This window comes from Leuciscus leuciscus (genome assembly GCF_965113295.1).
Source record: "Leuciscus leuciscus genome assembly, chromosome: 25".
Classification (NCBI taxonomy): Eukaryota; Metazoa; Chordata; class Actinopteri; order Cypriniformes; family Leuciscidae; genus Leuciscus; species Leuciscus leuciscus.
In genome coordinates this window covers 11,684,068-11,709,240 of record NC_138724.1, presented here as the reverse complement: position 1 = coordinate 11,709,240, position 25,173 = coordinate 11,684,068, and the positions used below count along the sequence as shown (strand labels likewise).

At 36.2% G+C, this 25,173-nt stretch overlaps 2 protein-coding genes across 3 annotated transcripts in view; one reads left to right on the top strand and one right to left on the bottom strand.

The window, feature by feature from the left end:
* LOC309491120 (dynein light chain roadblock-type 2-like) overlaps positions 1-25,173 on the bottom strand; it is a 196,084-nt gene that overhangs the window by 146,991 nt on the left and 23,920 nt on the right. The window lies entirely within an intron of this gene.
* cpt1ab (carnitine palmitoyltransferase 1Ab (liver)) lies at positions 1,417-24,938 on the top strand. Of its 2 annotated transcripts, none has more exons than XM_082160436.1 (19): positions 1,417-1,570; positions 5,061-5,241; positions 5,572-5,714; positions 8,196-8,367; positions 8,717-8,818; positions 8,980-9,117; positions 9,886-9,963; positions 10,287-10,394; positions 14,659-14,743; positions 16,209-16,404; positions 17,651-17,839; positions 18,506-18,611; positions 18,904-19,020; positions 19,106-19,270; positions 20,956-21,090; positions 21,169-21,321; positions 22,406-22,519; positions 23,434-23,526; positions 23,788-24,938. In XM_082160436.1, exons 2-19 carry the CDS (start codon positions 5,101-5,103, stop codon positions 23,875-23,877), a joined length of 2,325 nt encoding a protein of 774 aa, XP_082016562.1. In that variant the 5' UTR covers positions 1,417-1,570; positions 5,061-5,100; the 3' UTR covers positions 23,878-24,938. The 2 variants fall into 2 exon arrangements, with proteins under 2 accessions (XP_082016562.1, XP_082016561.1); XM_082160435.1 differs by lacking the exon at positions 14,659-14,743 and adding an exon at positions 13,622-13,709.

Sequence of the window (25,173 nt, the reverse complement as noted above, 5' to 3'; positions counted from 1 at the left end):
TTGTACCTCCAGAGAGCAAGGCCCTCCTCGTCACCTCACACATTTACATGAATATTAGGTGAAACAAACCACTTTAATAATTGATTTTCCCACAAAATCTTTTGATCCATCAATGTATAATTACAGTTTTTCTCGATTGCTTAAACACATTTCTTGAAACTATGCCTCGTATTCTCAAAACTGTAAACACAAATCCAATGTTTTTTTATTTTTTTATTCTCTCCTCTAAATTTTTTTTATATTTACTTACAGTAAGATGTGCGTGACCATACCATTGATAAAGACATGGGCAACTAGAGTGGCTTGAATTTCATCTGAGACTGCTTGTCTTCTTGTCCTTGCCCTTCCTGTGTAAAAAATAAAATAATGATGATGTCATCTTTCTAAAATCATTTTTACCCCCCTGTAATTTCGCTCCAAATCTCAAAAGTGAAAATTGTCATTTTGACCCTCCTCCTCCAAAATAGTGATACTCGGTAAGAAACATCTGTGACATTTAATGTTTTGGCTTTCATCATGTTTGTCTTTGTACAGAACAAATATATTACACAAAATAAAGAATTTGAGCTGGGGAAGTTTCAGAAATTTGGTTGATTTGACACGGAATGACCCTTATTACATTTTAATAACTTGTAATAACCTATTACATTTCAAAAGTAACCTGATGTGACAATGATATGCCATCATGTAAGCGAAGTCAACAGTGATTACAAGGTGATTGGTTTCATTTCATTTCTATGCTATTTGTAGCCCACTTATATCAAAACTGATTCATTGTAGTTTTTGGCCAGCGCATGAGATGGTTGATATCCCATCATGTTACCAATGTCAATCATTTCTACAAGATGTAAGTGGAATTTCATGTCATGGTCAATCTGTAGTCACGATTTAGCTATTAAATGACTATTTGACGTCTTTTAAACGCAAAATTGCTTGCTGGGTTAAGTGCAATTTTAAGTATATTTTTGAGAAGTACATAAAGTATATTTCTGTGAAGTAGGCTATTCAAAGTAGAATGAAAGTATACTATCTTATTTTTAGTTTAAAAGAAGTAGCCCATACTAATAGTAGCCTAAACTTGAATAAACTTCTTTTTCGTAAGGGAAGTCGAAGTCATCCTTGTAATACAATGGATATATCGCTATATATATATCCTTCTTCCTAAAAGAAGGAACAGTAAACATCAGATTTTCTTCTGCACTTCTTATACTCCCACCTGAACAAGGCTGCTAATTGGCTTCTCTAGTGATTTCGTTACCATGGGGACAGGCTGTTTGCTATTTCTTTGTGCTAATTTCTACGTTTCCCTGTTCATAATTATATATGTGGAAAAAGAGTTGAATCCTTTGATGTCACATTTACAATCCATATCTCCCAGGACGTCGATTGTGAACCAGCCGCGCGCGCCGCTCTCTACACCGCGTGACGTCACGTGGAGGGGCGGGTTTGCTAAATTACCCTTATTACATTCATTCATATCTTACACTAAAAGCAGGCGACGGCGAACCGGCGCGTCTCCTGCAGTGAAACAGTAATCCACATCGTCCATATTTCAGGAAAGGACGTAGAGGTAAGAATCCAGAATAAATCGACTCTATATAGCCTATTCTAGCAGCAGCATGAGATTGTGGAGTAAGTGGGTGAAAGTGCACGCGCGCGCAGCCTGTGGTGTATTCCTGTCCTCTACGGCATGATGACACTGACGTGCTACTTAAAACACAAGGTGATACCGGACAGCAACACCGGTTTTCTTTGAATAAAGCATAAATGGGTGTCATTTATGGTGTGCGATTAGTTTTTGTTTGTTTATGCATGTGTGTTGACATTCTGACACCCAAGAGCACCTGGTGTGTGTGTGTTGCACGACCTGGTGTGTGAGGGCATCTCGCCAAAGCGAGTTGCGTTGGAATTCGTTAGATTGTGTTGTTGTTGTTGTTGTTTGCAATGTAATCAGCGGAACTTGTCAACGTGATGCCGATATATCAGCTATAGCTCCTCTTGCTTCATAGTTCCGACAAATAAGTTAACTAATGTAAAGTGTGTGAAATCTTTGCGCGCAGCCTAACTTTTTTATGTAGGCTAGATATATTAATAACACATTGCCCATGTTATTAGGCTACTATAAATAAGGAACAGTTCATTCAAAATTTAAAATACTATGATTATTTACTCACCCTTATATAACATGTTGATCCAAAACCCGGGAAAACAAAAGGAGATACATGACAGCAGCCAGTCACCATTTACTTTCATTGTAAGCTATAGATGCTATGGAAGGAAAGGAAAGTCCCTAAACACTGCCTAATATCTAATATTGTGTCCTACGGAAGATACAAAGTCATATGGGTTTGAAATAAGATTAGTTTGAGTAACTGATGCATTTTCATATTTCAGTGAAGTGTCCCTTTAATTGAATAGTTCGATCATAGAGCAGGAACTATGATAGATATACAAATATTTAAATAGCCGATATCCTCTTTCTGTTGTACTATAAAGTAAGTCGGTACCCGTTGTGGCAGAATATATAATGCAAACTTATTAAATCACTGTGTCTGTGGCGGTAATGGCGCGCGTGACCTTTCCCCTAGTTTCCATCTGCACCAGTGCGTCACGTGATCACCGCTGCTGGGGGACTGAGGTATGACTTGCTGATACATAACATAGCACCCTCTTAACAAAATATGACCTTCATGGTATTCTTTATTAGATTCGCGTTATATGATGATAGTATCACTGTTATAAACAATTAACAATGACCTTATGAAAATACTATTGCATTTATGTCCCTTTGATAACGTATAGACTTGTTTAAGTGGTGATTGAACAAGGAAGTCTGTGTATTTGTGCTTTAATACTGTAATATATTATTTATAATATTGATTTATTATTACGATTATATTAATATGTACATTACACTACACATTTAAACAGCATTGCTGAACAGTTTAGCCTATTAGTTACTGTGCATTATATGTCATGGAACTTTTGATTCATGCCTTTTGATATATATTCATATTTGTTTTATTCAATATTCAAACAGTCCTGTCTGCCATTGGTTGGACAAACAGATAGACCCATCCCAAATTCACATAATTGGTTTAGCCAATGTTATTGTTGAACATACAAGGGCAATACAATGAACATACAAGGTCAATAACATATCAATTACATCAAATCAAATATTATGATAAACAAATAGCATATTTGAATTGAATTGGGAAAGCAGCAAGAAATTCAATAAATGTCTATAAATAAGTACAAAGAGTTTCAAAGAATACAAATTATTCAAAGAATAGATTTCAGACTTTAAAATATGTTTTAGCTTCTCTCTTTATAGCCATTATGTTGAATTTGTTTAGAATTATATTAATGAATTGGGTATAATAAACATTTATATCATTTTCTGTTTCTTTTGGCTTTGGCTATTTCTTTTTTGAGATTGCAAATTTTCTAGTTTCATATTTCATACTTTCCCAATTTTTTTGATATAAGCTATAATGTTATATTTTAGCGTTATTGTAACATATCCTTATCATACTTTTAACATTATTCTTACATTGTATATCTTCATGAAGTGAATTGTCTAATTTCCAGTAGTTGAAACAGAATCCTTGAGTTCTTGTATCTTCAAGACTGATATGGATCATTTTATGGTCACTGAAGACAGAAGGCACAATGTTAATCTCCTGAGTTTTATTTCCAAGTTCCTCAGACGTTAACCAAAAGTCAGTTCTAGATTGTAAGGATCTATCTTTATCAGGCTACTCCAAGTGAAGTCTATCTTATCAGAATTTCTGTGCCTCCATTCATCACACCAATTTAATTGGTAATTTAGATATAAATATATCAGTGTATTGGAACTGTCTACGAAGTATATTTGTGAGAAATCCACAATTTCTTCTCTAAAGTTTTGTAATAACAACCTGTTTTGCCAGCTATGATTGTCACCATAGATGTTCCCCAAAAATTAAACATTATTTTGATCAAAAGCCTTATGAAGCGAAGCGATGCGTTTTTGTAAGAAAAATCTACATATTTATAACTTTATAAACTATAATGCTTCCGGTACATTTTAAGCTATGAAACTTGCTGGATGTTTTAATGGTACAAAGATCTCTTAACCAAAAGATCAAGGACATTTGTTTTTTTCTCAATTCATAACCACATTAAACTTCCATTTTATGATGATTTCTCCCAAAAATCTGACATAATTTTGACCTATCAAACATTCCTGCATCTTTATTTACATCAGAGTGATGTTTACAATACAAACACTTGTGAAAGAGTTGCAGAGGTCATGAACAAAGCACATGCTGTAATCCGCTCTCTGTCTTTAAATACTTGAGGTCACACTGAACCGTAATACAAATGTGATTAGATTACAACTAATGTTTTATTACAGCAACATGTTGTGAAATTCACACATTAGGTGGCTTTATGTTACAATGTTTGTTCATGTCTCTTCTATAATAATGAACATTTTTCAATTCTACTCAATTTGTGAAAAACTCTGATATAATTTGTAATACAATGTTTGTATTAGATTTAAAAAATGCACTATAGAAGCAAGTTTTACATTTATTACCGAAGTCCATTTGAGGCTAGTCATTTTACTCGGCGGCCATCTTTGAATGCAAGCTCTTATCTCTTTGAATGGGGAAACATCAAGTTCTACAAAGCTGTTCACCAAGCTTACTATTACATTTCATATTTGAAATCACCAATGAAGTCTGACAACAACTGTCAACACATTTCGTTTCTAAATCACGATTAAAAACTGACACAATGACTTTACCAATCAGCGATTGGCTCATTTATGTAGGAGGCGGGGCTTATTCCGCAATATTGTGCGTTGTAGGTTCTCCCATTCATAGTAATATGAGTGACACCATCTTTGTATATCTAAAGTCTTTAATATTCATATTAAATTCTATAATAATCATTGTTCGATGGAGCAGTTGTTTTTTTCACATTAATAATAATGATTTATAAAGTTTCAGTACATTCTTCTGAATTGTGAGTCTCCAATAAAACTTTATTTATGTCTCTTGTCTATAAAGGCTCTTTGACTCAGCGAGGCAGTGACAGTGTGCAGTCAGCATGGCAGAAGCACATCAGGCGGTGGCCTTCCAGTTCACCGTCACTCCTGATGGCATCGACCTGCATCTGTGCCACGAGGCCTTACGTCAGGTCTACCTGTCAGGCCTTCACTCCTGGAAGAAGAGGTTCATCAGGTTCAAGGTGACCTCACAGCTGACTTTCTTTTGGAACTGATTAAGTAGTTAATGTACATGAATAGTGCTATCTAATCAGCACTCGGAATGTCACTTTGAAAAGTTCAAAGTTGAATTGATTTTTTGAGGTAGAATTAGAGCTGTGGTATACTGTATATGATATGATAATTGTCCATGTAAGCTGAGACTAGTATTGTGTTTTGACCTATATATTATATTATATTATATTATATTATATTATATTATATTATATTATATTATATTATATTATATTATATTATATTATATTATATTATATATTACATTTGTAATATTACATTATTGTGTGTTTCTGTAGAATGGTGTCATGACTGGGGTCTATCCAGGAAGTCCTTCAGGGCTCCTGGTTGTTCTGGTGGGTTATGTGTCCACCACCAAATATGCCAGAATAGACCCTTCCCTTGGGATATTCACTAAACTATCGACACACCTACCAATCAGGTAACCCACTGATAAACTGTCATCTGTTTTTCTGTAGTTATTAACAATGTATTTGGAATCTGTTATTGGGAGAAAGTATACAGTTGTAATCAAAATTATTCAGCCTCATTGCAAATCAGGTTTATTGGAAAAATTTACAGACTTTCAGATGTTTTACAATTAGGGTTGGGAATCGTAAGAAATTTTCCGGTTCCGATTCTGGTTCCGCCAAACGATTCCGGTTTCGGTTCCGGTTCCCATTCAATAAAAATTATTCAAACAACTAATAAAAAAAATAGTAGTAAGGGGAAAATGCACAATCCTTTTTGTGTTTATTTCTTATACTTGTCAAATGAGTTTAACAGACTGGCAATGTCAACAAATTCAACATATTATTTAGCAATTCTTAAAAAAAAAAAAAAAAATTCTGAAGGAAAATAAACATTTCTGCATTCTCTAGGACAATTTGGGACCTCTCCTATAGCGTATTGTATCTCCAGCAGTGGAGAATACCCTCTCAGAAGGGGTAGAATATGCTTGAACACACATGTAAGATCCAGACAGGTGAAACATAATATTTTTTAAATCGGTTTGAATGATTGATATTACTTCTCTATGTTTATGTCTATGACGAGGTGAGTCACACAGGCACTGGGATACTCCGCAGCGGTGCCGACCCGACCCGTGTAAAGTAGTCTGAGTCTAAGCGCTTATTACAGGCCGTATTACAGTAGTGATTCAGGATAAGACAAAAACACGGTTTGAAAAAAAGGCATTCATGATGTACTCGCTCATTATTTTGTAAATTCTGAACATAAAAAAAGTTACAGACTGCAGCTTTAACAGCGCCTTATGACGCATCAGATATAATCGATACACTTGTTATTTGAAGCGACTTTAAAAAGGTGATTAACTCTGTATTGGTTGCTACCGTAGACATCAGTGTTTATACTCGAACTATAAACTTTTATCTCAGTATTTCTGTGATCATTTGAATATTTGTAACACAGAAATATCGATACTGTGTGGTTGAAAAGACTGTGAAAGTAAAGCTGTTTCATATATATTAACATTTGTTCTCTCAACGACAGCGCAAACAGATTTGAATGTTCCGGTGTGAAGTTTTTGTCATTTAGGAATAAGATGGGTGTTTGAATCGAGATTGAGATCGTTTAAAGATTAATTGTGCAGCTCTACTGTCTTTATACTCTCTCTCGCTTTCTCTCTGCGTTGATATCTGACTCAAAACGTATATGTGTAGCGCGAGGGCCAGTGCATTCATTACTATTTTAATATCCATGAGGTGAGGCGTCGCTATTAAAGGATTTAAGCTCCCAGCACTTCGCCCACACATCGCACCAGAACCGCTTTCGGAACCGAAACTTAGGAATTTCGCACGGTTACGGTATTTTTGAAAAACACTAACGGAACTGATTTTCGATTCCCAACCCAATTTATAATGATCAAATCAAACAAAAGTAATTGAAATAGCTCAACACAACTAATGCTTTAAGTGGTTTCCCCAAATTCAACTGAAAATTCAACTTTTAATGACCTCCTCGTGACACTCAACAAACCCAAGCTAGTTCAGATTTTTCATGTGTTTTAGCTCAAGCACACCTGGTGCAACTAATGAAGCCCTTGATTAGTTGAATCAGGTGTGCTTGAGACTAATCTGTTCTGCAGATTTGTGCTGTTGTGAGGGATTCTATTCAGGGGGGAGTATAATTTTAAGTCATTAAAAGTTGAATTTTCAGTTGAATTTGGGGGAAACTACGTGAAACGTATTGTGTTGAGCTATATCAATTATTTTTTGTTTGATTTGTTCATTGCAAACAGCTGAAAGTCTGTAAATGTTGCCGATAAACCTGATTTGCAATGGGGGCTGAATAATATTGATTATAACTGTATCTGTCAGACATTCAAAGTCATATGCAAACATTTGATTGCTTGTTTTGTAGTACTTTTTTATTGTGTTTTATTGTTTTGTTTTGTGAGATATTGTGGTTGCAATGGTAACATTTTGTAAAGTCTGAAAGGTCCATAGACCATGATGCCTATAATGTGCAGTAAAATGCACTAATGACCTTGAGAGCAGGAGAGCAGAAAGTTCAAGCATCAAAGGTTTCTATTTGTAGTTTTTTTTTTTTTTATCTATTATCTTCAAAACAGATTACAGTGTTATACAAGTAACTCCCTGAACAGTTTTTATTACTATATCACACACAGTCTGCCCGCTTACTTTATGAGCAGTCACAAAACAATTCATATTCAATGCAGTCTCTGAAATTCATATTAAAGTATCATTTTAATCAAATAAATCAACTGTAAATGACATCCAGTATTTATTATGATTTTACAGTAGTGTACTGAAAGCAAAACCAGACTACTACTGCATTTTTCAGCAACTACAGTATTTTGGTGGAAACTATGGTCATTTTTACCATAGCATTACAGGGCATTGCTGATTATTTCTCACCTAATGGCTGTGTTTGCCTGCAGTAAGTACGTAACAGAAGAAGGGCAGCGTATTGTTGGTGGTGTGCTGGTTGGGACAGGATTGTGGATTACTGTGACTTTCGTTATGAGGAACATCCTTAAGTGCTTGCTGTCCTGGCATGGCTGGATGTTCAGTCGCCATGGATCTTTATCCCTGAAAACAAAGATTTGGCTGGTGAGTGTGGCCCTGATGGAGAATTTCACATAAACTAATAATTTACCTAAAAGAAATAGCCATTTTTGTAGTCCATATGACTCTGTCCTTATGAACTGTTCGTTTAACACTTCAACCCAGCTTTGTAAATATTTTCCTATGTATATTCAGCTAGAGTTCAAAGTCTTAATGAATTTGTTTTATAACATAATTTCAGCACTGTTCCAGTAATGGCATATTTCTTCAGAAGTGTTCTCCAAGTCATTGTGTCATTGCTCTTCTGATATCACTGGAATATGTCTGGTTTTATCATTGGAAAGTATTCATGTTTGTCTCATGTCTGACTTGTGACCCAATATTATCACCTCAGGTATTGGTGAAGTTATTTTCTGGGCAAAAGCCAATGCTCTACAGCTTCCAGAGTTCACTGCCGCGGTTGCCAGTGCCTCCTGTAAAAGACACCATCCGAAGAGTAAGTCAAGCATTTTCATTGCGTCCTAAAATGATCTTATTCATTAATAGATCAAATTTGAAATAACCATTTGAAAATTCAACCATTTCAACCATTTTTTTTAAAAGGACCCTCACTTCTTCACACCTATATATTATATATATATATTTTTTTTTTTTCAGTATCTTGAGTCAGCTCGTCCTCTGATGGACGATGAACAGTACAAACGTATGGAGGGGTTGGCAAAGGACTTTGAGAAGAACTTGGGCCCCAAACTGCAGTGGTACTTGAAGCTCAAATCCTGGTGGACATCCAATTACGTAAGTTCACACTGCACCTATTATTCAAAGGTACTCTTTTCTTGAGGGATTTGGGGAACATTTAATAAAAAAAAATTGCAGTCTTATTATATCTGTTTATAAAAATGCCTTGGAACCTAAACTGATGAGCCAAAACAATATGGCCGCCTGTCTAATATGCCGTTGGTCCTCTGCGTGCTGCCAAAACAGCAACCGACCCGCCGAGGCATGGACTCTACAAGACCCCTGAAGGTGTCCTGTGGTTTCTGGCTCTAAGAGGTTAGCAGCAGATCCTTCAAGTCCTGTAAGTTTCGAGGTTTAGCCTCCGTGGATTGAACTTGTTGGTCCAGCACATCCCACAGATGCTCAATTGGATTGAGATCTAGAGATCTAGACATCTAGTGTTGTGACACATTCCTCCCATAACCATCATTAACATTTTGTGTGACAGTAGACCTTATGTTGGCTCGGACCAGATGGTATAGCCTTTGTTGCCTCCTCGGACCACTGTTGGTAAATTCTCACCACTGCTGACCAGGAGCAACACACAAGCTTTGCTGTTTCAGTCGCCTTGCCATAATTTGGCCCTTTAATCTACCCAGACCTTAATATGTGGGCTTGTTAGGAGAGGATCAATGATATTCGCTTCACCTGCTGTGACTGGTCATAATGTTCTGGCTCATCAGTGTATTTCAAGTACATCTTTCATTCAAAATAGCATGAAGCTTCTTAAATTATGAACCTTAATGTACCTATATTTGAGATTTGGTTCTACTGTCATCCTCTCAGGTCAGCGACTGGTGGGAAGAGTATATTTATCTCAGAGGTCGAGGACCAATCATGGTCAACAGCAACTACTATGCGATGGTAAGGGTGTTATGAAATGGTTAATTCGTTTTTTTGTTATAAATAAATAAATTGTCAAGTTGTCAAAAACATAATCAAGATGATGAAACTCAAAAATAATCCATTAAAACATTGAATGGATAGCTTGTCACATAAGCTATTTTAAAATCGGACATCCGGGTCACGGCACCAATTTGTGTAGTGCAGCGATTAAGGCTTAGAGATGGAAAGTTGATTGTAACTAATTTAACTCAAGGTTGCTCAAGGGAGATTGTTCCTGTAATACATTCATAACTTCATAACATCTCAGTTAGAGTGAATGTCACTTTCTCTGTCTTTATCAGGACTTCCTCTTTGTGATCCCGACTTCCATCCAAGCTGCCCGTGCTGGTAATTCCATCCACGCACTCATGATGTACAGAAGAAAACTGGACAGAGCGCAGATCAAACCAGTGAGTCCACAAAAGAGTCTTTAACACAAGCATATTTGTCTATTTTACATTAAATCAATACATAATCTTTTTTTTTTACCATCGTTCTATTTAAGGATAATGGCTTAGTTTTACCACTGATGAAGGAAACCACACACGTTTAAGTGTCTGCTTGAAGAATATCCACTTTAAAACCCCGTTCACACCAAGAACGATAACTATAAAGATGACTATAACGATAATGTCCACACCAACGCACAACATTGTTCTGTTTATAATAAGCATGTGCTACAGTTATGCTCAAGCTCTTTAAAGCAAGATTTGCGATCATTATTAATATCGTTCATCAGCTAGAAAAAATAGTTTTGAAAGTAATTCCAACAATATAGTATACTCTGTGCCATTTGTGTTATATTTGTGGTGTGGACTCTGCGATTCTTTTACTTCCTTGGTGTGCCTACATAATAGATCTTAGATTTAAAGAACTAGTTTGTCCTAAAAGTAAAGCATTTCGCTATCTTGTCACCTGCATGATTTTCTTTATTCTGAGGAACACACAGATATTTTGTCGAATGTCCAAGCCGCTGTTTTCCATACAACTCATTGTCCATAAAAAAACAAAAACACCATGAAACTAGTCAATATGACTCACGACTTATGTATTTATCAAGCTTTTTGAAGTCATACGATTGCTTTCTGTGTGAAACAAATCTTATTCTTCATTATTCTGGTATGAATGATGGTTTTACTGATCTAGGTTTAAATGTTGGTCTTTTTAAAAGTGCCTCTTTTGGGTGATCTATTCCCTTAAGTATAGTACGTTCTCTTGGATTGTTACTGTTGTTCATAGGTCAGGGTAATGTATGGGTCAGTGGCGGTAAAGCACTACTCAGAACTTCAGATGAAACATTAACTTCTTCTGTAAATTGAGCTTCAATGATCACGAGGTCTTTGACTTCACAGAAGGAAAAGATGAGGCTTGGGTTAGTTGGTTAGTTTATTGCTTTTATTTGTAGATACATTTAGTAAAAGCTAATGTTGCTCTATAGCATGCAGTAGAGGTGGCCAAAATCTTGGCATTAGTCACTGTATATTGTGATAATCGTAAATATTTCATGATATTGTTTTACATGATAATTACATTTTATATTATATATATTAAATCATTACATTTGATAGTGCAGTGAATGAATTATACTACATGCAGTATGATATATTATTAAGTATACATACACACTACCATTCAAAAGTTTGGGGTTTGTACGTTCTTTTAATGTTTTTTGAAAGAAGTCTCTGATGCTCACCAAGGCTGCGTTTATTTGGTAAAAATACAGTAAAACAGTAATATTGTAAAATTAATTAATCTAATTAATCACATATTAATCACACATCAAATTCGGCTGAGAAATTACCCCCAAAAGATCATTTAAAGTCATTATTGTGTTAAATGAGAAAAGAATCAAAAAGACATTACATTTTTTTGATTCGACATAGACTTTATTACACAAATGTTTAGGCTTCAACGGCCATAAGGCCGTAAATGGTGACAGAATGATGGGGTCCTTATTAATATGAAAAAAATAAAATAAATATATATATATATATATGAAATGATACTCTAAAAAAAAAACTAAAACTGCCAGTAGGTGGCAGTATACAGGGCTGGGTTTAGCTTGAAGTGAGATTTTTGTTGGGGGGGGGGGGGGGGGGTAACTAAAACATTTGGTAACTAAATAGAATTTTATGAAGTTTAGTGACAACATTTTACAATGTTTACATTGTACAATGACTGGTAGGATACAGTTTTTATTATTGCTTGACAAAAATTCTTGTGATTTGATTCCGATTTTGATTCAATATTGACTACTTTGGATACATGTTTATTTTAAATTTTACTTAAAAAAATAATCTCACCTAATGCTGTAAACATAGAGGGCCCAATCTGCTGGTATTATTAAAGGTTAAAAATAAGAAATGAAATTAAATATAATGCCGTTTTTGTTATAATAACAATTATTTAATGACATAAGTAAAAATATAATAAATATGTAATCTAGTGCTCAGCAAAATCTCCTCTCTAGCTATTTTTTCTATTCAATTAACATGCTATGGTCATTAAATGGCTTTCCTGAGGTAAATGTAACGTTATGTGACATAATTGTTCTCCTGTTATTATATATTGACCTCTTTCCGTGGTTGAAAAACACTAATTGGTCGATATTATGTATACTTTCGGTAAGTTGTACTGCATCTTTAAATAAAAAAGTAACAGATGATCGGTTCATGTGCACTTGAACTGAGGCGCTCAGCGATCTGTCACGTCACATTTACAAGCGCCAAACGTATTTTTGTCTGAATTTCGTAATAAAATGGACGGAATCTAAGAGCTGATAATTAGTTTAATATTAAAAGTACCTCTTTGCTCCGCAATTTTTCTGTGCGTGAGAAAATGGATGTGTGGCGTGAGAGCGTGTGAAAAGTGTCAATTGCTTGAGTCTCACGCTCAATGCGTGAGAGTTGGCAGCCCTGAGTATATGTCTAAATGAGTAAAACATTGAGTCATTCATAAATTTGATTAATTCAAACGGCTGATTCATTGAGGAATGAAGAAGTAAATGACTCTTTATGAATGGACCATTGAATCATTGGTTCACCGACTGATTCGCTTAAAACACAGATTCAAAAAACACAGAAATGAAACACCGTTGTGTGTTGTTCGGAAATGCACAACAGTTCTGCTCTGGCTTTATAAGTAATATTTTAATTTGCCAAATTCAACCAAAGCAGACAATATTGTGTCTAAAATATAATACAATATTAACTTCTTATTTATTGAACTGTTGAGTAAAATCAATATCACATTTGCAGTCGTGCTATATATTGTTTTATAATAATGTTTTTGTCTCTCCTACTTCATGTCAAATTTGTTTTAGTGCATGTTGGTGTCTGTTGATTTTGTTTAGTTTTCATTTGTACTGTATAATGACCAGATCAGTAGACCCATGTTGAAAAAGGCTGTTTGTCATGTCATACCATGCCTCTCTCTCTCTCTCTCTCTCTCTCTCTCTCTCTCTCTCTCTCTCTCTCTCTCTCTCTCTCTCTCTCTCTCTCACTCTCTCTCTCTCTAACCCTCTCTACTCTTTCTGCACGACTGTGAAAGAGCCCCCCTCATAAACGATCTTCTGTTTTGTTCCTCGCACCCGGACGTTGCTGTGTTTGCTATGTGTACTCACACACCACATGCACAGTTATTCTTGCTGGAGAATCGCGTGCCGCTGTGCTCGGCACAGTGGGAGCGGATGTTTAACTCGTCCCGCATCCCCGGGCTTGAGACAGGTAAGAGGAGGGGCTCGTCCGACACGACCCACAGCTCACCCGCGCTCCTTCCTCAGCTCCAGAAACATGCAGACTCAGCCTCAGGACAACAGCACAGTAGACACTACAATAGAGCTGCGTCTTCACTTACAGTGGTCCACTGATGCAGGCTTTTTATTGGCTGATTTCCAGAGAGCAGGGTGGACAAAGATGGACAATTTATATTATATCATATCATTTAATGATTAATCAGTTGAGACCAAAGCAGAATACTTCTTTTTATCCCTGTGTGCACCAATCCCATCTGGTGGGTTTGCTGCCAAAAAGCTTTTTTTTTCTTTTTTTATCTGACCATAGAATCTGACCAAGTTTTTGAATGAAAGATTAAAAGGATAAACAATGGAGATTTATTTTTACAGCCGTCTTTGCTCATATTTACCAAGGGTGCAAATATTAGTGGAGGGCACAGTATATAAATATAGAAAATAATTAAATTAATATCTTGTTAGGTAACAGCCATAATATTGTATAAAACATTTGTATTATTTTTTCATTTTGCAATCTTTAAACTTCTTTATATATATATATATATATATATAGTCAATCAGTCACCGTAAAAATTGGCCTAGACCATTGGAAAACACATATCATGTGACCACTAACAAATAATCTTAAAATAGCATATATCACAGCCTGAACAATATATTGGTCAACACTGTTTTGAAATTGTTATTAGACGATATCATTTGCGTATTAATTTGACTGTAGCCAGTCCTGTGCTGTTATCTGGAGGCCAAGTCACCATGTTGAACTCATTCCTCCTGATGATCCTTCACTTCACTCCTCCCACTTTTTTCTTTTTGTTTCCAGTTTTCCATTACTCTGTTTTCCCCTCCAGGTTTCCATAGTGGTATTTTGGGTTTCTTCCTTGTTCCTCTGTTACTGTTTGACCTTCCCTTCTGCTTCACAGCTCATGGTTTTAAACACTATCCCCATGTGCTCGTCCCAGTACGAGCGTATGTTCAACACCAGTCGAACTCCAGGTGTAGAAGCAGGTAGAGCTTCCCTCGAGCCTGCTTCATGAACCTTTATTTGACCATTAATCTGCTTCTAGATGCTAGTGAGTGACTGCTGTGGGCCTAAAATGCATGCGCTAGTCGGTTTGGTTCACAACACTGTGATTTGGGTTTGCTTTAAACACTGAACTCTATATAGCGGATGTTAAGAAGCAGATGGCGAGGAATTTAACATGCACTTAACTGTTTCATAACTCGATAACCTATTGTGTGATTTAATGATTAACCTGTAATCTTAACCAGGATGAATGAGGAACAGGAAATAGCTTGTTTTTACACCCGTCATGCAGTGGTTCCAGTGAAAGATATCTGTTATTTCTATTGCCACTCTTTTATAACATAAACTCAAGAGGGACACAAGTGTGTGAGTGGTTTTAAATGCTGAATTGATTCTAGATTAGTAACTAATATACTTTATCTTATGACTTACAGTATCATTTATCATCAGATCACTTATGATCTACAGTATTATTTAGAAAATGAATGTAATATAATAATAAAATGGGAAACAAGAGTGCGAGTAGTTTTAAATGTTGAATTAGTTCTAATTTGTACCAACTAATGACTTTGACTTATGACATTTAGAAAATTAATATAATGATAATGTAATATAATAAAGTACAATGTGAGTGAAATCTATGAAATTTGTCGCTAATTATTACTATTAAAATCTAATAATAAATTATTACTAAACTAATATATATATATATATATATATATATATATATTAGAATAACTATAATTCCATTTATAGTGTTAATGCAGAAATCCAAATAATAATAAATGTCGTATATATATATATATATATATCCTCCATCAGATCACATAATAATAATAATAAATAATGTATTACTAATTTATTACTATGAATTATTTCATAGTACTACATAAAAATATATACTTTTTATGTAGTATAATCAAGTATAATCAAACTTGTACTTCATAAAAATATATAATTTAAAATTATAATTTTATATATTTTGTATAATATAATAAAATATATTTTTTATTACACAGCTCTATGGAAAGTTTTATTCCATTGATTCTAATCCAAATATTTTTGCATAATGGCCGCTAAACTGTATAATTGACGGTTGTCACATGCAGCCGATTTCTTACATAAATCTTTTTTCTCTCAAATCAATATTTCATAATTATATATTTGGTTAGTAGTCATGTAATACGTGTCTTAATGTATATGTGTTCAGTGTAGAAACCAAGCGTTTGGTCTTTCTTCTGTACTTTGCCTTTTTTCCCGCCTGCTTTTCTCATCATAGTTTTCTGACCACCACCATTAATCATTTAACCCTTAACAAATACAGTCTAATTATGACACAACTTCAATTGCACAAATAATTGTTGAATGAGCCACAGAATAATGTTACTTTGATTTCATGCACATTTATACACCTCCATCCTTCACGTCCATATTCTTCATCATCAGACGTCCTTCAGCATGTGAATGAGAGCAAACACATCGCCGTTTTCCACAAGGGCCGCTTTTACAAGGTGTGGATGTTTTACGACGGACGGTTGCTGTTGCCTCGAGAAATTGAGCAGCAGATTGAAAGGATCTTGATGGACAAGTCCGAGCCTCAGCCAGGAGAGGAGATGCTGGCCGCACTGACAGCGGGCGACAGGTGCCCTTTTTATTTATTTATTATTATTTTATTACATTTTTAGAATATTTTAACTTTTGGCAGCCTGGTAAAATGATAAAACGAGAGATTTTAAATGGTGAATGAGATTGCATTAAAGAGGACCTATTATGCTTTTTTACACTTTCAGCTTTCTTTAGTGTGTAATGTTGCTGTTGGAGCATTAAAATGGTGTGCAAAGTTCAAAAGGGAGTCATTCTTTATATTAGTGTCACAGTTTCTGAATTCCCTGAAACTCCTTGATTGTAGTCTTGAGTTTTCTTCCGGGAACGAACACATCACAACATTCCTCATTTAAATAATCCCTGTCCAAAACATATGCAAGAAAAAGGGGCGGGGCTTGGTTGAGTTGCGTTAGTAGTGTGTAAAGCTACGTTCACTCCGTCAGGCCAAATCCGATTTTTGTGCATATCCAATTGAAATCCCTTCAGATTTAGCAAGGTCATCTATAAATCAGTTCATCAATACATTAATGCAGCAAAGTCTGTTTTAAAGTCTGTTTCTGTCTCCCCCATTGTCTCTGTCTCGACCACGTGACCATAATTATAACAGCAATAAAACCAACTTATCTGATCGTGGTCATGGTATCTAAGACCTTCTTGCCCTTGTTGGGGGGGATGGGACCACAGATCCCAGAGTGAGTTTTAAATATTATTTGTTAAACTATAACAAATACTTGTGTCTGATTTGTCTCAGTCGTTACACTATATTGTTAAAGGTGCTATATGAAGGTGACTTGACTTGGCTTTACGGAAGAATAGGCTTCATAGAGACAGGAACTGCTGTAAACAGAGCATTAGTGACAGACGAGGAAGAGAGGTGATGCTGTAATGGACGTAGGCCAGTAAGAGTTGTGTGTGTAACGGTTGCGGTTAGCGCCTTGTTAGTGCGTCGAAGACCCTGGTTGGAGTCCCGCTCGGACTGGGTCGAGTAGGACCGGTTACACTGCAACAATGTGAAAAATCATGTGTTTTTTGATCATTCAAACATTCAAAACTTTTCTAGAAGACCCCAAACACAAAATCAAGACTTTGTAAAAGGGCATAATATGGCTTCTTTAATATTTAGGGAAGAGAACATTCTGCGGCTGCTAAATCTACAAATCTCAGCTTTCATTCAGGAAACTGTGTTTCCTCTCTTTCTGTTCAGTGAAATGTGATCAAGGCTAATTAAAGAACATGCAATGAGCCAAGTGATTATATCTATGCTTTTGTTCCCCATTACCCAGAGTTCCCTGGGCCAAAGCCCGCACACAGTTCTTCAGTCGTGGGAAGAACAAGCAGTCTCTGGATGCTGTGGAGAAGGCCGCTTTCTTTGTTACTCTGGATGACAGCGAACAGCGTTTTGATCCGGACAATCCGGTCCAATCGCTGGACAGCTACGGCAAATCTCTGCTCCACGGAAAGTGTTATGACAGGTGACTAAGAGCTCTCTTGATTATAATTAAATTAGATAATAAAATCCCTTATTTCGAAACATAATATATTTCTTTCAAGAAATAATTTCATTTTTAGTTAATGTACACTACTGTTCAAAAGTTTTGGGTCAGTAAGATATTTTATTTTGAAAGAAATTAACAATTTTATTCAGCAAAGGGTGCATTTGATTAATCAGAAGTGACAGTACACTTTTATAATCTTACAAAAGATTTGTATTTTAAATAAATGCTGTTCTTTTGAACTTTCTTTTTATCAAAGATTCCTAAAGAAAATCACGATTTCCACAAATATATTAATCAGCACGACTGTTTTCTGCACTGATAATAATAGCAGTAAATCATCATATTAGAATGATTTCTGAAGGATCATGTGACACTGAAGACTGGAGTAATGATGCTGAAAATTCAGCTTTGATCACAGGAATAAATTACATTTTAAAATATATTAAGGAAATATTAAGTTTATTGTATATTATAATAATATTTCACAATATTACTGTTTAACTGTATTGTTGATCAAATAAATGCAGGCTTAGTCAGCAGAAGAGACTTCTTTCAAATACATTAAAAACAAGCTTACCAACCCCAAACACAATAGTGTCTTAATTATTATTTCACTTCATTGTGTGTGTTTTTTTTCTCCAGATGGTTCGATAAGTCTTTCAACCTTATTGTGTTCAAGAACGGCACTATGGGATTGAATGGAGAACACTCCTGGGCCGATGCTCCCGTCATTGGCCATTTGTGGGAGGTGAAGAAACCAATTCATTGAAATACTGAGATATATGAAGTGTAAGATTTGATAGATCCCTTTTCAGGGTTCTTTGATGAATAGAAATTTCTCAAGAACAGTATTTATTTGAAATAGAAATCTTTTGTAACATTATAAATGTCTTTACTGTTGCTTTTGATAAACTTGATGCATCCCTGCTGAATAAAAGTATTAATTTCTTTCCCCAAAAAATCGTACTGAACTCAAACTTTTGAACATTAGTGCATGTAATGTAATATTTATAAATATGTTGTGTGTATGTGTGTGGTAGCACGTCTTGTCATCGGATCCAGTGCGACTGGGCTATAGTGAGGATGGACACTGCAAAGGAAACCCCCACCCCAACCTCCCGGGACCCCAGAGACTGCAGTGGGACATCCCAGAAGAGGTCAGTTAAGATGTTTATTGTGCACTTTAGACATGCCCCACTTGCTCTTCATAGTTTAATATAGAAATACCCCTTTCCTTCACAGTGCCAGGCAGTGATCGACAGCTCTCTGAAAGTGGCCCAAGCTCTGGCGGACGACGTGGACATGCACATATTCCCCTTCAACGACTTTGGCAAAGGCCTGATCAAGAAATGCAAGACAAGCCCTGACGGCTTTATTCAGCTCGCCCTCCAGCTGGCACACTTCAGAGTACGTGAGATTATCTGAGGGTGTGTTCACACTTGGCAGGGGTGCGTTTCCCAAAAGCATCGTTAGCCAACTATGGTCGTAAGTTCCTCAACGTCCCCAGAGTCGGTGTTTCCCAAAACCATCGTTCCAATGAACATTCGCAAACAGCTTTGCAAAGTTGTGTGTTTGGAACGACAGCTCTCGACCTGTGGTTAGAAGCAGAGTTTCATGTTTGCACGACATCTTATCTTGTCCTTATCTTGAGCAAAATAAGCAAGCTGACATTCAGTACAATCTATGTATCTTATTTAGAATACATACAAATGTAATTTACGTCTTTTAGTTTGTCAAGAGATTTAAAGCGTCGTCTTTGAAGAGTGCGCATGTGCGAACGTGCTCTAGTACGTAAGAACGAGCCTATGATTGAATCTGGAAATAAAGCAAAATAACTGAGAAAAATGAGAAATAGTCCTCAGATGCCGTGTTCGTAATATACAGCAAAACATCTAGCACTGATTTGATCTCAAACAGATTCATTAAAAGAATTTATTTCTCCACCATGTGCGTGGAGAAAATTTGGCCGATATATTAAAGCTTATAAATTATGGATTATTTCCTTTCGAACTGTTGGCACTGTTCGCCAAGATGGTTTTGAATTGCTTAAAATATGATTGGAATCACTTCAAAAAAGGAAAATACAGTTTGGGGGCGGCAGTGGCTCAGTGGTTCATATAGATTGTCTACAAACCGGAAGGATGGGGGTTCAATCCCCGGTTCCACCTGACCAAGTGTCGAGGTGTCCATGAGCCATGAGGTGTCCATGTCCATGAGGTGTCCACCTAACCCCAGCTGCTCCCGACGAGCTGGATGGCGCCTTGCATGGCTGACACTGCCGTCGGTGTATGAATGAGTGAATGAATGGGTGAATGTGAGGCAATATGTAAAGCGCTTTGGTGGCCATGGGTCTGTTGAAAGCGCTATATAAATGCAGTCCATTTACCATTTAAGTCTGTCATGTTGGCTTCATAAAATTATTGCTCTTGTAATCAGGCTCTCAAAAAATATATAAAAATTTGGATTTATATATCGGCCAACATATTGGTTATCGGCTTTCAAATATAAAGAATTATCGGTTATCGATATCGGGCAAAATTTTCATATCGGTGCATCCCTAATTAAAATGAACTCTGGTGCGATTGCTCTGTTAGTGCAGCTCATTTGAATAAGTGTGAACGCTGCCATCCGAACCCTGGTGCGCACCAAACAAGCGTACCGTGACCCATCTTTTCATGGGATCTCGGTCCACTTTCAAACTAACTCTGTTGCGGTGCGGTGCGGTTCGAATGAAATATGAAAGCAACATGGACCAAAAACATGTAAACAAACCAAAATTAGGACGTGATGCGACCCTAAAAAGGACCGAATGTTCAAGCATACCTGTTTTTCTCAAGGTATCTCCAATGCGTCTCCTCACAGCAGATCTTCATTTGTGTGTGTGACCGAGGAATTCCTACCGCTGTTTTGTCTCCTTTACACATTTTATAAGCTCTTCACGAGTTCTCAGGACGAATTTTATCATTTACGTTTTTGGTCCGGACCAAAAGATCCAAGAGAACTACAAGTGTGAACACGCCATGAGATTCTTTAGATCTTTGTGGATTCCTCATCAGATTTCTGTAGAATATGTTAAATGTTTCCTCCTGCAGGATAAAGGCAAGTTCTGCCTGACGTACGAAGCGTCCATGACGCGTCTGTTCAGAGAGGGCCGCACTGAGACCGTGCGCTCCTGCACCACCCATACCTGCGATTTCGTCCGAGCCATGATGAATGGAAAAGCAACGGTGGGGTTGACTTAAATGGCTAGCTAGTTTCAGTGCAAGTGTGTTTACTAATTTCAACATGTCTTTTTATTTTCTCAGAGAGAAGAGAAGTTGAAGCTGCTGAGAGCGGCAGCAGAAAAGCACCAGGATATGTACAGACTGGCCATGACAGGAAACGGCATCGACCGCCATCTTTTCTGCCTCTACTTAGTGTCCAAGTACCTCGGGGAAGATTCAGCTTTCCTCAAAGAGGTTTGAGACCTGTCACAAAATAAAGTGCCATTTCAAAGGGGTGCAACGGCACACGTATTCTTACCAAGCATTTTCATTTTCGTTTTAATATCGACAATATCGTTTATATCTAAAATAAACCCATCTAAAATAAAAAATAAAATAACTAAGTATACAGCGTGAGCTTCTGTCGGATAAGTGCACCGTCCAAGTTGTCTTAGGGCCCTTTCTTGTTTGGTTCGGATTTTCGGACTTTTCAGTTTGATCCGAATCAAAATCCGTCGAATTGACAACACGCTGACGTCAGACGCACGTCCCTTTACAAACCTCCCCTGGACCACGGCCCGGACCAAACAGACGAAATTTCGTCCGACAAAAAGAGGTAGTCTCGGTCCGGATCAAACTGAACAAAGGTTTGGTTCGTTTCTAGTGTGAAAGTATTTTCTGTATGGTTCGGACTTTCAGACCATTTGTTCCGGTGGTTCTCGCAGGATTGCTTGCAGTCTTCTCCTCCTTTCCTGCCAGCGACGATAAAATGTTCGCACAACGAGGACGTTCATTTGGCGAATTTGAACTAGCCTCGAGTATAGTTGGTGCTGCAGGGAGTAATGCCGTGATAATAACAGTATAGTGGCAACGATATGCATTTGTTCATTCATTCTTTTTGTCAAAGTTACCCGCCGAATTGACAACACGCTACGTCACGCTAACGTCAGACGCACGTCCGTTTACAAACCAATCAATGTCAAGAAGCAGCCCACATAGATGATGATGACAGGACGCAAGTGTGTCATGTAAAGTTCTTTAGTGCGCTCGCATAATTGCAATGTGAAACCAAACCAAAACTTACCGAATGTATGAAATGAATCAAAACATGAACTTTGGTTCGGACCTTCTGACTTTCAGGTGTGAAAACACTCTTAAACATGGGATGTACTTTATATTAAGCACTTCAAACTAACGGAGCGGTCATACTACACTTTTCGTTCTATTTTTGTGTACCGTTCCACCCCTACTAATTCATAGATTTTTTAACCTAAAAACGTTTCAGTTTTGATAGCCCTTTGGAAGCTGTATAGTTTGTGACGGGTTGGGTTTGTTCCAGGTGTTGTCCGAGCCCTGGAGGTTGTCCACCAGCCAGACTCCTCTCCAACAGGCCGAGCTGTTTGATTTAAAGAGACATCCCGAATATGTCACCAGCGGAGGTGGATTTGGACCGGTAAGTTCAAGCAGAACCTGATTTCACCAAGTGGAACATGTTCCTGGATCAACATATTTGTTCATCCAGGAACAACATTCCAATCAACCAATCAGATTTGAGGGACAAGGTTACGGTTTGTCAAGTTTAGGCTTAAAACCAGGGTTAGGTGCTTCTACATCAGTGTTATTCAGCTGTCGTTTCCCTCTGATTTTAGGGATACGTTATAGGTAGAGTTAGATTTAGGGGTAAGGATATGGTTAGGACCAATTTCGGATGGGAATGTTGTTCCAGAATCAGCTAAATATGTTGACCCAGGAACGCGTCTAACTTGGCAAAATCGGGACGTGCCTAAGTTTCTAACACTGTGTCCTACCTGGAAATGATGCAACTGTTGGTATACATCACTATTTGAAACTTTGGGGTTGGTATGATTTTGGTAAGATTGCTCACCAAGGCTGCATTCATTTGATCTAAAATACAGTAAAAACAGTAATATTGAGAAATATTATTATAATTCAAAAGAACTGTTTTCTATTTGAATATCTATTAAAATTGTATTTATTTATGTGATCAAAGCTGAATTTTCAGCATTATTACTCCAGTGTCACATGATCCTTCAGAAATCATTCTAATATGCTGATTTGCTGCTCAAGAAACATTTCTCATTATTATCAATCCTAAAAAAAAGTTGTGCTGCTTAATTTTTTGTGTGAAAATGTCTTTTCTGTTACTTTTGATCAATTTAATGTATCCTTGGCTAATAAAACTGAATTTATTTTTAAGAAAACTTATTGAGTCCATCCTTTTGAACGGTACATATATTTTACGGAACTTAATAACATGTTTTCAGGGTTTATAAAGACAAAAGTGTTTATTACATATTTTAATGTATTTTCTTTTACCAGTATGTGACCAATATGTGTTTTGTTTAGGTTGCTGATGATGGTTATGGTGTATCATATATTATTCTTGGAGAAGACTTCATCAACTTCCACATATCCAGCAAACACTCTAGCCCAGAGACCGTGAGTTTACTTTATTCTATCTCAAGTATAATAATACAGTATATAATATCATGTATATAATCATTAATAATTTGTAATATAATTAGTGCTGTCAAATCTATTAATCACATCTAACATAAAAGTTTGATCATTTAATATATATGTATATATATATACGTAGTGTACATACACCTATATATTATATAAACACAAACTTTTATGTTAGATGCGATTAATCGCGATAATATATTCATCTCTTTCACTTTTCCTTGTTATTTTTAGGATTCTCACCGCTTTGGAAATCACATTAAACAGGCGATGCTTGAAATCCTGGAGCTTTTCCAGCTTGACAACAAAGCTAAAGACAAGTGATCTATCTCGTCTTGTTGTCTCATCTCTGAAAAAAGGGAAATCATTTTACAATATTTGAAACAGAGATCTGATCCTCATTAGGCATGTACAGAGAAATTGTTGGTTTTAATTTAAATTATAATTCAAAGAATGGTAATTTAAATAGGATGGAGCATGTTATCTGGGCATTTGGTTAAACTGCATTGCATTGTTTTCGAGTGTAAATGACAAGAAATACCTTGTGGTTGGGGAGTTATATCACAGATTGTAAGAGATATTTAGTTTGTTCTGGGATGTATTCATACACAGTTGCCTTAATCTCTGGAATGGATGTGAATGTGCTTGAAGATCCAGCAGAGAGCGGTTGCCTTTCTGTGCTGCTGTACATTCAGATTTTCACTTTTGCTCTTGTGTTCAAACATTAAACTAGTTTTTAGTTTTTTTTTTTTTTAGATGAATTTCTCAGGTTTGCAACTAATTTATTCACTTTGTTGTGAGTTGAATTGTTTCTGAAGGAACACTGTGACAGGTTACAGGGAAGATATACAGGGAAGACATGCCAAATATTTCAATAATATAGGGCAACAATACATATTTTTCTGTCACTTGTGTTTTTGTATTTGCACATGCTCAACAATAACTTATTTATAGGACTCACAACACTCGAACCACACTCCACATAATGAAGTTTTGTTTTCCATTCTGCACTTGTGTGCACTAACAAAGCCAAGTGAGAAGAAACTGAGATATCGTTCTCAAGTACGGTATATATGTTGTTTCTCAATGACAGAAACGTGTGCTATTTATTTATCGGCTCCTCATCAGAAATTTTTGAAAGTGTGCTTATGGATGTATTGAAAAAGAATTATTCTTGACTGTATAAATACATGATTGCAAAAAAAATTAATACAATTTAAAGTGAAAATGTCACTAGATGTGTTGTGCAATTTATTAAATATATTTTTATCACACTATAGACCTCATGTTTGCAGCAAAGGTGTGATATACTGTAGGAACTGTTTGGCATTGTTACTGTAATTTTCAACACAGTGAAACACAATAAAAGTTGACTTTTAAGACTGTTTGCTTTATATGTTATTGGATTATGTAAAGTGGGTACTGAAAGCATATTTAATTTAAATGTTTTAACATATAGGTTTTGTCATATAAATAATAATATGTTTAAACATATAGGAAATTCTTTTTTTTCACATTGTAATGTGGTTTTAAGGAGCGTGGTCTTAAAATAAATTCATATGAATATATATTTATTCAAGTAATTTTACAAATGCTAAAAAAATATTTTTTAAATCAGCT

Bases quoted from the DNA above. Each gene is read 5' to 3' on its own strand.
- cpt1ab (XM_082160435.1), top strand. From the start codon at position 5,101: ATGGCAGAAGCACATCAGGCGGTGGCCTTCCAGTTCACCGTCACTCCT. The intron at 5,715-8,195 runs GTAACCCACTGA...GTTTGCCTGCAG, and splicing joins TCGACACACCTACCAATCAG to TAAGTACGTAACAGAAGAAG. The intron at 10,395-13,621 runs GTGAGTCCACAA...CCACATGCACAG, and splicing joins ACAGAGCGCAGATCAAACCA to TTATTCTTGCTGGAGAATCG.